The sequence below is a fragment of the Drosophila teissieri genome, chromosome 2L, assembly GCF_016746235.2.
Source record: "Drosophila teissieri strain GT53w chromosome 2L, Prin_Dtei_1.1, whole genome shotgun sequence".
Classification (NCBI taxonomy): domain Eukaryota; kingdom Metazoa; phylum Arthropoda; class Insecta; order Diptera; family Drosophilidae; genus Drosophila; species Drosophila teissieri.
The window spans coordinates 10362635-10376411 of record NC_053029.1 but is presented as its reverse complement, the minus strand read 5'-3'; the positions used below and the strand labels follow the sequence as shown (position 1 = coordinate 10376411).

The window sequence follows — 13777 nt, the reverse complement described above, 5'->3', positions numbered from 1 at the left end:
TGGCTGTGTCTGTGTTTGTGGCTCTGGATCTCGATCTCGATCTGGATGTGGGTCTGGGCTGGTCAGGTGGCGACGCCATTGCCTTCGCCTTTCACGCATGTGCTCTGCACACAAATCAATGCGACAAAGGCTCGCAGCAAACACGTTGCCAAATTCGATATGAAGTAATAAGCTGGTCAAGTCGGGGTGGGGGTCAGGTGGAGTTGGATGGAGCGAAGTAGCATGGTGCGTATGAATATCTTGCATATATCTTGCGCCACACTCGCTTAGAACCACATTACGATTGCGGTGCGCGTATTTAGACTCTGACTCTGAGTGGTCGCGGACCAATTTGGCATCCCCATCCCCGCCCTCTGCTAACGCACTTGGACAGATCGGTTCCAGCACCCCGTCGTCCCTGGCAATCGCCTGTCCGTCCACCTGATCCCAAACCCCCATCCATTTGCATGATCCGCGCGGGCGTGCCCGCTGTCGTTCGCTGTCCAGCGTCGCCCAACCCAATCAGCCAACAAGACATATAAATTTAAGTAGTCTCTATAAATAATAAGTTGTGTCTACTTAGCGACATGTACACCAGCGTAGATCGTGTCCGATGCCAGATACCAGAGCGGGATCGGGGGATTAGGGTATGAAGGAGCTACAAAGCGCACGTATGTTTTGGCAATTCTGTCAAATTTACCAAGCGAATGCTGTTTAATTCTTTCGCTAATGCACTTGGAGTGTTTGCATTGCAAATCTGAAATACGTAGGCTTCTACAGATTATATAATATATGCAATTATATTAAGAGGAAAAAGTTCAATGGCTTGTTGGCATTTCTAAAGTTTTTATTATCGATTTCAGCTGAGTTTTCTTGAAATATCAAAAATTGCAAATAGATTACATATGTATTTCACTGACATCTTTTTGGTTTTTTTGTTTTTCTCGTTAATTGTTCAGCTGTGACAATAATACGACGCACTACACATAATCATTTGTCTCACATATGAATTCATTATGTAGAAAAGGTTAAGTAAATCGCTAGCGTATTGTACTATATAGAGCCGTATGTGTTCAGTAATTGGCAATTTTGAAAACGTTGAATCTATTGGCTGCGCGTTGCCTGCTCCCAAAACCATTGCTCGTCCTTTAAATAATAAAATAATATAGAACACAATTACAACAATGAAAACGAGTGCATGGTCTTTGGCGCAGGCAAAAAGCCACTGAGGTAAAAAAAAGCAAAGCTGTTAACAAGAAAAGGTGCGGTGGTCACCAGACTGATGCCTACGCTCCTCATAATGCGCCCGGTTTCAGGGAGAACGATAGCTTGGGTCTGGAATTGTTTTTGCCTAATATGACCTTCTGCTCCTCTTTGACGCGCTTCTCCTGCTCCTTGCGCATGCGTTGCCGCTCCTCGTCCATGAGGCGCTGTTCCTCGATTATTGCTAACCGTTCTTCGGCCTACAGAAAGAAGAAATCAGTTACTGTCATACTTTTCAGGCTTTTTGTTTTTAGAATTCTTACCAGTTTTCTTTGCGCCTCTTCGATTTTGCGATTGTTTTCGGCCAAAATTTCTTCGAGCTCTTCGCGTTTTTGTTTTTCATCCTCCTATAAAACCCAAACAAGAAGACGATTAATAACAAATATCGATCTTTTAGCGGGAAGCTTAATGCTAATATAGAAATAAACAGTCTCTTGACATCAGCGATGCAAACTGTGCGACGAATTCGACGCACGTTTGTGGTTGCAGTTTTTTGCTTGATGAGCTGCAAAGGCAGTTAGAATCTAGTTTTATGTTTAACAATAGGTTACAAAGAATATTTTCGGTAGAAAGTAAAACATTTAGTAGTGTCTAATAAGAATGTTTAAAGTAGGTTGTTCTTTTAGTTTATTACAATTAAGGAGCACACAACATAAACAAATGTACTAGTATTTTCTAAATGGTTGGTCTTCATTTTGATTTTTTTTTTATCGTTGCTACTTACTATTTAAATAGGTCATTATTCCAGTAAATAGGCTAAATTTGTGTTAATTTATAGTTTTTTTGCAGATTTTCGATTTGGGTTTATTTTTGTGGAGTTTTTCGCTATTCCAGACGTACATAATTTGCTCGCAAAAACAAAAAGCTCAAACACAAATAAGTGGCAATCGGTACGGTCAAGAATCCAATGCGAATCCGGTTTAAAAAATCTTACAGACAGAGTTCTATAGGGCTAAGCACTGGGGGAGAGTCTTTGGGTCTGTATGGCGTCCTTTTGCCTGTTATCCTTACGGCTGCTGGGCACATCACATCGCTGGCGTAGGAAACTCACCCGTTATCAAGTGGCACTGATTTGTTTTGCATGCAGCGTACTGTTGGGACTAAACTCAGTCGGCCCGCCCACAACTAGAGTGCCTAACTACCCAGACTAACTTAGGGACACCACATCGATTTGCTTTGGAATTTCTTTTTTCTTTTTTTTTCTTTTTGTTTGGTGTGAAGGAAGTGCGTCCGAGGGCCAATCGCTTGGCAGCAGGCTTGCTCAACTTCCGGAATGGCGGCTCAACGTGAAGTGCACGCGAGTGTTTTGCGGGTAAGGGGGTCACAAAACACCCACTTGCATACGGGACAAGAGCAGCACGTTCGTTGCACGGGCCTACTGAAGCGGAGTTTGCGCGCATTAACAACAACAACGAGTTACGAGAACCAATACCAAAATTAAAATGATACAGTATGTGGGTAGGAACGAACAAAAGATGAAGCTAAGAGTATGCAATAGGTCTGCAATAATGGGCATCAAAACTTTCGACACATGCGACACTTGGCAATGTCGTCATTTTGGCTTTTTTGGTAGGAAAAATAAAAAATTACAAAATTATTGGCAAGAAGAAAAGGGGCAAAATCAGCCGTGGCGTTCTCATCTCGGCTCACTGAGTGGCTTGCAGCATGAGAGGGGCTCTGAAAAGGTGTGACTGGTTAGTGATGTAGCCGGTTCGGTTAGTGGGCGCCCTCGGCCCAGGGTTATGCAAGCAATCTAGTACGGGGATGCTGATGGGACATGGGTTGATGGATGAACAGCCAGTGAGCCGTGAGTGAGAGCGCCGCCGGATCGATTTCGCGTGACGTGGTGGAGACGACTGTTTGAACTGCTGTTTTGGGTTTATTCAAGTGTACGGTAGATGTGGCATTGTGTACGTTTTTCTGACAGTGATAGCAGCAGTCGTCCAGCGGAATCTGAATACGAGCACCTACCTCGCGCCGGCGTTCTTCTTCGCGTATCTGCTCGCGCCGCCGCTCCAGCTCCAGCATCATTTCGCGCTCCATCTCAGCCTTAGCGGTCTCAACGCGTCGATTGACCTCCTGTTCGATCTCGTCGCGCCGCTTCTCTAGCTCCTCCTCGACGCGCTTCTTTACCAGCATCTCAATGCGCTTGGCCGCTTCCTCCTCAATGGTCTTTTGCTCGAGCTCTTTTGCTCGACGCTGCCGCTCCATCTCGGCCAGGCGCTCGACCTGTATCTGGTTTTGCTGTAATGGTAGGTCATCATAAGCGATGCATGTTTGTAATGCGTACTCATGTATTCCACTTACCTCATCCAGCTTCTTAAAGCGGCTGCGCTTCTGTTTGCTGCGTTGCGACTCCTGCTCGGAGTATTGACTGTCGCTGCTCGAAGAACTGGAACGTTTCCGGGATTTCAGGATCGAGGGGGAGTGACGATAGTCGCGCTCCGTGTGTCGGTCGCTGCGGTGTCTGTCCCGCTCGCGGTCCCTGTCCCGTTCGCGGTGTCGCCCGTGGTTGTTCACCTCCGAGGATTTGTCTCTATCCGTTCTAGTACTGGGCCGCTCGTGGTCGTGGTGGGACTTACTGCGTTTTTTGTGCTTGCTCTTGTGGTGGCGTCGCTTGCCCGACGGACTGGGGGTGCGTGAACGTGAGCCCATGGCGCTGGTGTGTGTGATATAATCGGATTTCGAGCTGGTCGAAGCGCTTAACTTGGCTGCCACAACAAATCAATGAGAGCAAATACAATTTGTCAAGCGATTTTCACAGATGCCTTAAAAACAGTGTGCACAACGTTTGCAGATTTTACTGACATAATTCTGGTATTTTCCGATACGGTATTTTCGATGGTATTTTATTTATTTACATTTCAGTGTTGCGCAACATTAGACCGGCAATTGTTTTCAGTTTACTTTGGTTTGTTTTGATCTAAAATCATTTGGTGGAACTTGTCGATCATGACTTGGTTATCCTTAAAGCCGACGCACTGCTTGGCCTCCTCCTTGGGTAGCCACTTGAGGTCGGTATGCTCCTCGGAGAGAATGGGCTCCTGGCAGGGATTTCGCAGCTCCGCCAGCCAGTAAATAACAATCTTGGGCTTGCCCTGCACCTCATAGTTCAGGGTCAGCGGAGTGTCCTTGTATATGAACAGGTCCTTCTCGTCGTACCTAAGAGAGCAGTTATGAATTGAAGCATATAATGAAAGGCATATGGTTAAGCACTTGCCCGGCTTCCTCTTTGGTTTCTCGCAGAGCGGTGGTAAAATCATCCTCGCCGGGGTCCACATGTCCCTTGGGAGAACTCCAGTGGAAGGAACCGTAGGAAGCCTTCAGCAATAGGTATTCTATTTCCCCACATAGACGGCGAAAAATAACAAATCCAGCTGCCTTCTTCATGTTTTTGCTATCACTTAACCAAAACAGGTGTTTGAACAGTGCTGGCAAGTGTCCAATAACAGTGGTGCTATGCTAGCTTTTCTCTCCCTTGGATAATTAGTTCATTTTGTGTAAAAGGAACTTGATCAGTGTTGGAATACGAATGCAGTCCTAACGTATGTTTGCGGTTTGGATGTGCACGTTGTTTTGTAAATTCATTACATAAATTCAGTAGAAGTGCATCCGATATGTACGCCCTGATCCGCCGCTTTGCTGGCGTCACCAACTTGGGCTGTCCCATCAGAAGCTACGCCTCCTTTACGCCCAGAGATGTATTGCGGAACACCATCGAAGAATCCGGCACACTGATCACCCGCTTCGCCAAGCACATTGCAGTGGAGCGCTACAGGGATCCGGATCACGTGCTGCCCAAGACGACGGTACGGTACGCGGACTTCTTCCCCATCACGGACGACCGGTACTTTCAGCGGACAGTGCAGAAAACGGATGCCGCCCAATTGCCCGCTCTGATTATCCAGGCCTCCAGTTATCGCTCCAATGCCGCTGTGCCCATGTATGTGACTGCCCTTAACGCGTTGGATAACCATGCGGCTAAGCAGCTGGACAAGATGGATACCTCCATAGTGCTGGAGACGCTCTACTCCTTTCTCTTCCTTATACCCAGTTGGTTGAAGCGAACGGATTTCTACCACGCAGCCATGCAACGATTGGTCAAGGAGGACTTTCTCGGCAATAAGGAGCGGTTCGTTCAGGTGTGCTTCTATCTCGGATTGCAAAAGAAGCAGGCGAAATCATCGGAGGACTTCCAGCAGCTCCTGGTAGAGCATCTACCAACTCATCTGCCCGCCTTAAGTGAATTGGACCTTGCTGTGATCAGCAATGCGGCGTACAAAACCTCAACATTGGTAACTGGTGAGGCGAAATCGGCTTATGAAACAAGCCTCGTTAATGCCATATTAAATCTGGAGCTCACCACCGGAAGCGATGCCTTGCTGGTCTCTTTTGTCAAGGCATTGCGGTTGCAGCAAGTCAAAGATGAACGAGTGTGCCACCATCTGCAGGACATCTGCTTGGATCCTGTAAAGATAACCCTTATTGAACCCCGAGGACTAGCTCATATCTTTGCATTTTTTGCCGAGCAACTTTGGGATCAGAATGAATGCCTAACCGTCATTGTGGAGCGACTAATGACGCTGCTCAAACCTGGAGACCTGCGCGCCAAAGACTTGGCCACATTCCTGTGGGCCAGCGCCCAACTCAACTATGCATTATCACCTGAGCAAGTCAGACAACTGGAGCTGGCTGCTCTTCGCAAGCTTGATAATGGGGAGTATGACTATTTCCCTGACAACCTTGTAGACACCTGCCTCTCTCTGTGCACTTTGGGTCACTACTCTAAGGATCTGATCGATGCAGCTGAAGAACTAAAAGCCGCCCAAAAACGCCAGCGAGCCCAACCCAAGGTGGATAGTCGTTTGAATGTCCTGCGATCAGCTGTAGCCATAGAGCAGCCTTCAATGACAAAAGTTAAAACTGAACGCGCCTTTAAAGAGTTTGATTCTGCACCAGCTTATTTGCTGAAAGGTCGCCCAGACTTGACGAAATACGCACAGGAGCTAAGTGGCGACGCTGATGTGGAGGGCGTGGATGTGGTGTGTCCCATTGCCGGAATAAATCTGCCGAGCTTACGAGTGCAGACCATGGGTGTCCAGGAGAGCGTGTACTTTGTTGAACTGCTCACCGCAGAACAGACCCTGAAATTCAGCAAGAAACCAACTTCTTTAATGCGTCTTAAGAAAAGACTTCTGGAATCCCTTGGGCATAGAGTTGTAGTAGTAAGCATTATCTAAAATTTAAAATATATACACACAGTTTAACACAAAGTCTTGTTTCAGCTGAACTCCACAGAAATGGCCACCAATGCGAAGGAACTGCACCAACTCTTAGAGCCGGCAGCAAATGCAGGAGAAGAATCCAAGGTTGCCCAAGGCCTGGGCAACTGAATTGTGTGATATAAACGGGCCATATCGGCCTTTTAGGCTAGTTACAAAACGTAGCTTTATTTAACAGTGTTTTATGTACTTGTACATATTATTTAAATATTAATAGCACTAAACATAATGGTCAACACTTAATGTATAATACAAGGAATGGGCTACAGGTGTGTCTTCTACCCCAAGTGGCTTATCGGATCGACTTTATCTTGGCCTTCAGCACCACGTAGGACACAAATCGGAAAATAAAGATCATGAGTCCCAGCGCGATCACATCGTTCCAGAACTGATCCCCTCTCATGGTGATTTCCTCCAAGAATTTCTTTGGATATCTGCGAACACAAAACATAGTTAGCTTATGGAAAAAGTAAGCTAAAAGAAAATAATCACCTGTAATGGCAGTAGGGCGCCTCCTCACAGGCCAAGGTACCTCGATCCAAGCCATAAATGGCTGATATGAAGCCCTCCAGTCCATATCTTAAGTATGATATGTGACTGCCCCACCTTAAATAGCTTGGCAGATCGCGCAGGGTCACTCCAAAGCCGGCGAACATCATCATGGGAATGGTCAGCACTGGGGCCAAGAACGTTCCGTTGACCACATCGAACCAGGCACCAATCATCAAACCGAAACTATGTCCCACAAAGACGGTCAGCAAACTAATGGAGAAGAACATAAAGAATCGGATCCACTCCATTGGCTGATAACTCCATAGATAAACGATGACAGTGAAGAAGAAGCAACTTATGATCTGTAACCGAAGAAGTCAGTGAACAGTGCAAATCAGCCATATTAGCGACGGCTACTCACAGATATTGGCAGATCCACGAGCGTCATGGCAGTGTAGTAGGCTTTGAGCGAGTACCAGCGGTTGAAGTGCTCCTTGATCAGTATGGAGATGTCCATGGGGACTGGTCGAATGTTAAATTTACATGAGTTAATATGTCTACGCAATCGAGAAAAGTAAGCTTACAAGTCAGAACAGTCAACATCATCGTCGTCATGGAGTGGTGCATCAGTATGGCAAACAGCAGATTGTAGTTGTCGAGCACTCGAGATCCCTCCCATCCCGTGTGATCGTACATAGCTCCAAAGAGGGCGGCCACTGCTATGTTGACACCGATCCTCAAGTGCGTCATGGTCGTGTCTCGTTTGGCTTTGATGAATCCCCGTCGCAGGAGCACGGAACACTGGTTTGAGAAGCTGGTGTCCTCCAGGGATCGGCTTTTGGTCTTCTTGGGTATGGGATACTTTCTCATCAAGACTTCAGAGCGCAACACCGCACTGGGATTATCGAACCAAGTCAGGCAGCTTCCGTTTTCCGTGGCGAGCTTAAGGGTGTCCACCTTGTCGTATCCATATTCTCCGCAAGCGAGCTCGATAACTGCAGAATAAGGGATTTCATTAGTGTAAATTCCTTCAGAGATCCTGGCTGGACTCACTGTAATCCGCTGGATTGTGGTACATGGGACAGGGCAGATCCACCGACTGCAGGAACGGCACCAATTTCTGGGTGCTGCCCTGGTAGACGCAGTTGCCGGCGGACAGGACGTAGACCTGATCGAAGATCTGGAACAACTTGGCCGTGGGCTGGTGGATGGTGCAGATAATGGTACGCCCTTGGCTGGTCAATTTCTTGAGCAGCTCCAGGACCTTTGTGCAGGAGCTACTGTCCAAGCCACTGAAAAGAAAAGCAAGGTATAGGCATCGCCCAGTTTTGTAAATAGCTATATATGCGCCTACGTTGTGGGCTCGTCCAGGAACATCACAGTGGGATTATTGATCAACTCCATGGCAATGGATAGCCTCTTCTTCTGACCACCGGACAGGCGCATTGTAAGGGTCTGATCGTGATTGTATAGGCCTAGGAGCAGCAGGATATCCTCGATCTACAAGTGTAACTCTGCGACTTAAGGCAATGGCCGCCAACTGGAGATCACTCCACTCACCCTGCTCTCCTTCTCCTCGTAGCTGACGGTCTGACCCAGCTTAAGATCGGCGGCAATATGCATGTTCTCGTTCACCGTCAGCAGCGGCTGCAGACGATCATCCTGGGTGATGTAGCAGGACATCCGACGGAAGGAAGCTGCAGGGAGGATTTACCATGATTGCTGGATAAATTGAAATTGATTAAATACCGCGCTATACTCACGCAAATCGCGTCGTCGACCATTGAGCAAGATGGAGCCATCCACTCCAGTCGTCTTGAAACCTGATAGTGCATCCAGCAGAGTGGACTTCCCTGCACCCGAAGGTCCCATAATGGCGATGAGCTGGCTGCCTGGGAACTTTCCGCACACATTGTGCAAGATTTCCTTGGATCCTATGAAATGGCGAAATTACTTAATGCCATCGTAAACGATCGTAAAAACTTAATAGACATTCAGCGGCTTTTTATACGGTCGTTGGTATACGGTCATGGGTATCAAGGTTCAGGGAACCAATGGAGAACCCATGAGTACGCGTGCAATGAGCTGATTTTCATGAATCAACTGCTGGCTATAACTCAGCAGACGTAAGCGGCTAGTGAGGAAAGGTATAATTTAAGCCCTATATATCTGAATGAGTCCACTTCAGTCAATAACCTGTTACCTACAACACTAGATTAAAAAAACTGTAAATAAGCTTAATTTTATACTTTTAGTATTAGTTATAATTAAGTCAAGCCATTAAACAGAAAATATTCAATAAGTTGTGATATTCTTAGCTAACTCATAATCCTACACAGCAATCGTATTGTATTGTAATCAGTATTACACATTCCTAGCACCTATTAAACTATCTGATAGCAATATATCCATCTACCAAAGCGTTGACCACGCATATTATCTTTATTTTAGTATAATTACCGCCACGGGTCGAACATTTGTGAGGTTCTAATCAAGTTACCAGAGGCTAGCCAATGTCGATATCGTTTGAACTTTGAAATTAGCAAAATGCTCTTAAGCAAACCCACCACATCGAATTACAAATACTCTATCAACTTTGGTATAAGCAAGTCAGTGCCTCTCATTCTGTGGACTCTGCGGAAAGGGAATTTATGAATGACTAACTGGCATTGAATATATTCAACCGGGAAGGGGGTGTGATCGGAATGATCGGTGTGATCGGCGCTTATCTAATCAATGGAAAACCAAGTTGGTTAAAGAACTAGCAAGCAAGTGTTTATGGCTGATTGGAATGGTAGGCAATGCCGAAGAGAATAACCTTGAGGGACTTTTTGGTCGGATCTAGTAATCTCCTAGGGAACTCGTACTTTAAAAACATTTTAAAATATTAGCTGCAGTTTTTGCCATATGTAAACTATATGTACATATGCCACAGAAAACTATATCGAAAAGACTCCTGGCGGGTACAACTTATTTGTAGCACTAGTTTGATGATCTCGTTTCAGATACTATTTATGAGCCTATATTTGTAGGATATCAAGAATGGAAGGTCGGTCCTGTAAAAACTGTTCAAAGAGTAGCCGCTGATCGTAAAACATATATAAAGGCCTAGCTAATTTTAAGTTCACCGCTGCCAATCTTATCGACCCATATCTTAGATCATGCGATCGCGCTGGTTTGTTGGCCTGTTGGCGACGACTTCCTCGGTAGCTCACCTCGATTGAAGCCCAATTTCACGGTGAGGGACAGCTCCTTGAACTCCATGTCCACGGGCTCCCGGGCTGGCAGGTTATTCAAGGCATCGGTGTCGAAGTGCACCTCCTCCTCCACGACGGCCTCCAGTGGCGGCTGCTTGCTGGCCGTACTCCCATTGGTGTAGTTCACCTGGGGCGGAGTGGATGGAATGGGTGGGGGCGTAACACTGGACTGGGCATTCCGCCATCCGCCACTGTTACTAACTGGCACTGTGGTGGTGTTGTAGACGCGACTGGAGTTCACCTCCCCGATCTCGATGCCCAGACCGAGGCCGGCCACTCCGTTGTCGCTGCCGAACAAGAACTGCTCGCGCGGTGTCGCCATTCTGGGATTCTAGGGTAGCCTGTCAACTGAAATATAAATTATTTAGTTGGTTGCAAATATTACTCAATGAATGCACTTAAGTTTCTTTTTCTAAACTCTGTAAATAACTCTCTATCTGCGAAAGTGCAACATAATGATGATTTGCTTGTTGGATGTTTCTCTGCAAACTGACTTGATGGCTTATGCAAGATGCGTGGCTAAAACTGGCAACCAGTTGCTAACCGATATGAAATATTTGGCTTAATCCACTGAAACGGGTTCCAATGCAGCTGAATGTGCACTTTGATCGAAAGCTGAGATCGATCCACCTTTGCCGTCTAACCTCATCGTTCAGATGGGTTATTCCCGATCGCAAGGCGAGATTGTGCATTTAAAGGGCCCTTGAAGTGAGGGGCAGAGGAAACTAATCCACCGCAGATGATACTAGCGATTAACCGAAGACCTGTCGAATGGGATGGGTGGCGAAACATCTCAATTATCATCCACCGTGCCAATTAAGTGCCAGTTTACATAAGCGAAATGTAGCACGCAATTTACTCCACATTTCGCACTGCTGCAAAAGACAATTAAATGCGAGTACATTTAATGCACAGATTTGCGAAAAGATCAAGGTACAATTGCTGCTCAGTCGGAGGCGGGCAAACAATAAAGCGGCACAATTGAGTGGAAATGGGATGGGCAATCGTGAGTGCTGTCGCATGCACATCTGCCATCGATCCGTCCATCCATCCAGTCGATCCACTCGATTCTCTAGATCCGATCCGATCCCATCCGAACCGAGCTGATCAAAACAAAAGCATTGTGCCAAGCGGCGAGTTAAGAACAATGCTGTAGCTGCAGCTATACTTATGAGTTGTCTATAGCTTATCAAAGTGGGATTCGGAATGACGGATCTTTAAAGAGTAAATCTTTGTTTCTGCAATAAATTACTCATAATTAACTGTGAGTCAATCCTTTTTCTTCGAAATTATGGTAGAAAATTAACCATAAATGGTATAGCCGTAGTTACACGAAGGGATTGATAAGAGCTGAATATATATAATCAACCTGTGTAATCAACTGGTAAATTGGTACTTTGAGTACATATTATGATACGTTTTTCGGGAAACACCCATTGATGTTTTCGCATCTGATCAACCGATTTCCGAAGATCACTGTCACATGTGGAAAATGAAAAGCAACAGCACTTGTAGCTGTGACGAATGACTATAGTCACTATTAGACTATAGTCGAGCTGTCTTATCTGGATGTGGGCACATTCCTTGACCGGGAGATTTCCCTTTCCGTTGTCGAGTAGTTGGGAAAGGTAGGGGCTTCGCCAGACGTAGGTGCTCCACAACCATGCACTTAACTCAGTTATCAGGGCTGCCAAGCACAGTTACCTATGTCAATGCCCCATATTCTCATATTTCCCGGTGATGACCTGGGGGTCACGAAGGGATTGACATTGATGGGTCTTAATCGGCTGGCTGTGCATCATTATGGACTGATACCAGAGGAGCCCCCAGTGGTCACGTTTTGCCGGACTTGCTATTTTCTTGGACTCCTTTGTTCGAGCCCGGCTTCACATTTCGTGTTTGCCTGCGACTTTTGGGGACTTAGATCGGCCTTTAACACCACAGCACTTATGTACACACTACTATATGTGTGTGTACTGAGTGTGTGTGCTGATGCTGCCCTGAAACATTGTTTTGTATACCTTGTATATCTCGCAGTGTCGGCCGAACAAACCGGTTCACCGGATCCCCTTCTCCGCCAGATTTATGCACCGATGCGGCGGTGCAGCTGGGAGGAGATGGAAGCGAAAGCAGCAGCTGTTCGATTCAAGATCGGGGTACCGAGGAAACGGGAGCAAATCCCTTCCAAATCCGATGACTGGGAACAGATTTCCGTTTATAGCCCCTGATTATGTGCGATAATTCGGAAATAACACCCACTTTTCATCTCTGGCCCCCCACGGCTAGTGTCGTATTGATTTTGATGAGTGCGATTGCCGCATTCTGTGACAGCACTTTGTGTCAACTAATCGATTTTATTTATTTCACATACTACAAATCTGGAGCTCAGAACACGAAAAGCGCACTAAGCAATTTTGCATTGATATGCCCGCAGATGGGGGTCGTTTAATCGGAAGTGACCCACAAGTGACCAGGTCTACGGTCGCCGAAAGATACATTTCACTTGTATCTATTCCACGGCGGTTACCATATCATGAATCATTGAGTCATTTAACACTTGCCTTCATGCCGTTCGAATGAGTTTTATGTGTTAACAAAAACTGGCGTTTATATCTCAGCTCACTGATAAGCTCTTGGCCAATAAATGTCTGTCTTAAAAACGTCGATTCATTTTACTGCGGCTGGCGAAGTAGGTATTACATCAATACTCCATTTATTACTGAAATCTTCACTTAGCTGGTAATCAAATTTCCGAGATATAACTCTTTAACTCTTTAAAAATTCATAAATTTTGAATTAACTTATTGCGCTGCTCTAGTTTTCTTCAGTCATTCATAGTTGCTAATAAATTTATAAAATAATGCATGCTTTTGTTGTTATCACTCGTATTGTGATTGTCACAGATTAATTGATAGTACGTTTTGCTTTTATTTAAAACTTAACAAATTGATTACACCAATGATTTTTATTTTTTAAATTTTGTATATAATTATTTTCGTATCCTTTTCATAGGCTTCACTTTAAACCCTCGTATGAACACAGCTGTGTGTGCACTCAGGCGAAGTCCTTACCCTTGGAAGAGTCAGGATTATCGCACTCTGGAAGGGATTGCAGGGCAACTACTTCGCACGGACTTAGCTCGCGATCCGCACAACCGAGTAACAGCGTCTTCGAAGCGACGTGCGCGACTGGCGTCCAGTAAACAAACAGTGATCCCAGCTAGCTGCGGTGCTCTGGTGCTGCAGTGCCAAATGGCTACGAGTATATGGACGTATGGCTATATGGCGGTAGCAGTTCCCGTTCCCATTCCCATTCCCGTTCCCGTTGCCGATCCAATCCGATCGCCCAGAAGTCGGAGAGTCGCTTCGTCGGCCCAGCTGACGACTCAATGGCCACAAAGAACACGATCGGCCGTCTCAACGTCAGCGGGTGTGCGTCGTGTATCGCAGCTCCCAAGTAGGTGTGGGTGTGTGTGTGCGTGTGTGTGTGGAGCGCAGGCTTTAT

At 46.1% G+C, this 13777-nt stretch overlaps 4 protein-coding genes across 4 annotated transcripts; 1 reads left to right on the top strand and 3 right to left on the bottom strand.

Annotated features, from left to right (window-relative positions):
* Window positions 1–805: 805 nt before the first annotated feature.
* LOC122611735 (UPF0430 protein CG31712) lies at window positions 806–4040 on the bottom strand. Its single transcript, XM_043785025.1, has 4 exons — window positions 3550–4040; window positions 3214–3486; window positions 1506–1589; window positions 806–1442 (listed from the first exon to the last, which is right to left on the bottom strand). Exons 1-4 carry the CDS (start codon window positions 3895–3897, stop codon window positions 1275–1277), a joined length of 873 nt encoding a protein of 290 aa, XP_043640960.1. The 5' UTR covers window positions 3898–4040; the 3' UTR covers window positions 806–1274.
* A 19-nt stretch (window positions 4041–4059) lies between these two features.
* LOC122611736 (bis(5'-nucleosyl)-tetraphosphatase [asymmetrical]) lies at window positions 4060–4684 on the bottom strand. Its single transcript, XM_043785026.1, has 2 exons — window positions 4463–4684; window positions 4060–4404 (listed from the first exon to the last, which is right to left on the bottom strand). Exons 1-2 carry the CDS (start codon window positions 4630–4632, stop codon window positions 4146–4148), a joined length of 429 nt encoding a protein of 142 aa, XP_043640961.1. The 5' UTR covers window positions 4633–4684; the 3' UTR covers window positions 4060–4145.
* A 70-nt stretch (window positions 4685–4754) lies between these two features.
* Window positions 4755–6767, top strand: LOC122611734. Its single transcript, XM_043785024.1, has 2 exons — window positions 4755–6467; window positions 6528–6767. Exons 1-2 carry the CDS (start codon window positions 4860–4862, stop codon window positions 6633–6635), a joined length of 1716 nt encoding a protein of 571 aa, XP_043640959.1. The 5' UTR covers window positions 4755–4859; the 3' UTR covers window positions 6636–6767.
* LOC122611733 (ATP-binding cassette sub-family G member 4) lies at window positions 6666–13526 on the bottom strand. The gene is made up of 10 exons (XM_043785022.1): window positions 13345–13526; window positions 10232–10621; window positions 8780–8950; window positions 8577–8713; window positions 8371–8516; window positions 8070–8308; window positions 7601–8011; window positions 7438–7538; window positions 7017–7378; window positions 6666–6958 (listed from the first exon to the last, which is right to left on the bottom strand). The coding sequence occupies exons 2-10, from the start codon at window positions 10593–10595 to the stop codon at window positions 6817–6819; spliced, it is 2073 nt and encodes a 690-aa protein (XP_043640957.1). The 5' UTR covers window positions 10596–10621; window positions 13345–13526; the 3' UTR covers window positions 6666–6816.
* Between the last annotated feature and the right edge of the window lie 251 nt (window positions 13527–13777).

Coding starts and splice junctions, on each gene's coding strand:
- LOC122611733 (XM_043785022.1), bottom strand. CDS start 10,595: ATGGCGACACCGCGCGAGCAGTTCTTGTTCGGCAGCGACAACGGAGTG. Junction 8,951..10,231: donor GAAATTGGGCTTCAATCGAG/GTGAGCTACCGA, acceptor GCCATTTCATAG/GATCCAAGGAAATCTTGCAC. Junction 7,539..7,600: donor GATGTTGACTGTTCTGACTT/GTAAGCTTACTT, acceptor ACATTCGACCAG/TCCCCATGGACATCTCCATA.
- LOC122611734 (XM_043785024.1), top strand. CDS start 4,860: ATGTACGCCCTGATCCGCCGCTTTGCTGGCGTCACCAACTTGGGCTGT. Junction 6,468..6,527: donor TTGGGCATAGAGTTGTAGTA/GTAAGCATTATC, acceptor GTCTTGTTTCAG/CTGAACTCCACAGAAATGGC.
- LOC122611735 (XM_043785025.1), bottom strand. CDS start 3,897: ATGGGCTCACGTTCACGCACCCCCAGTCCGTCGGGCAAGCGACGCCAC. Junction 3,487..3,549: donor GCTTTAAGAAGCTGGATGAG/GTAAGTGGAATA, acceptor CTACCATTACAG/CAAAACCAGATACAGGTCGA. Junction 1,590..3,213: donor AAGAAGAACGCCGGCGCGAG/GTAGGTGCTCGT, acceptor TGGGTTTTATAG/GAGGATGAAAAACAAAAACG.
- LOC122611736 (XM_043785026.1), bottom strand. CDS start 4,632: ATGAAGAAGGCAGCTGGATTTGTTATTTTTCGCCGTCTATGTGGGGAA. Junction 4,405..4,462: donor GAAACCAAAGAGGAAGCCGG/GCAAGTGCTTAA, acceptor CTGCTCTCTTAG/GTACGACGAGAAGGACCTGT.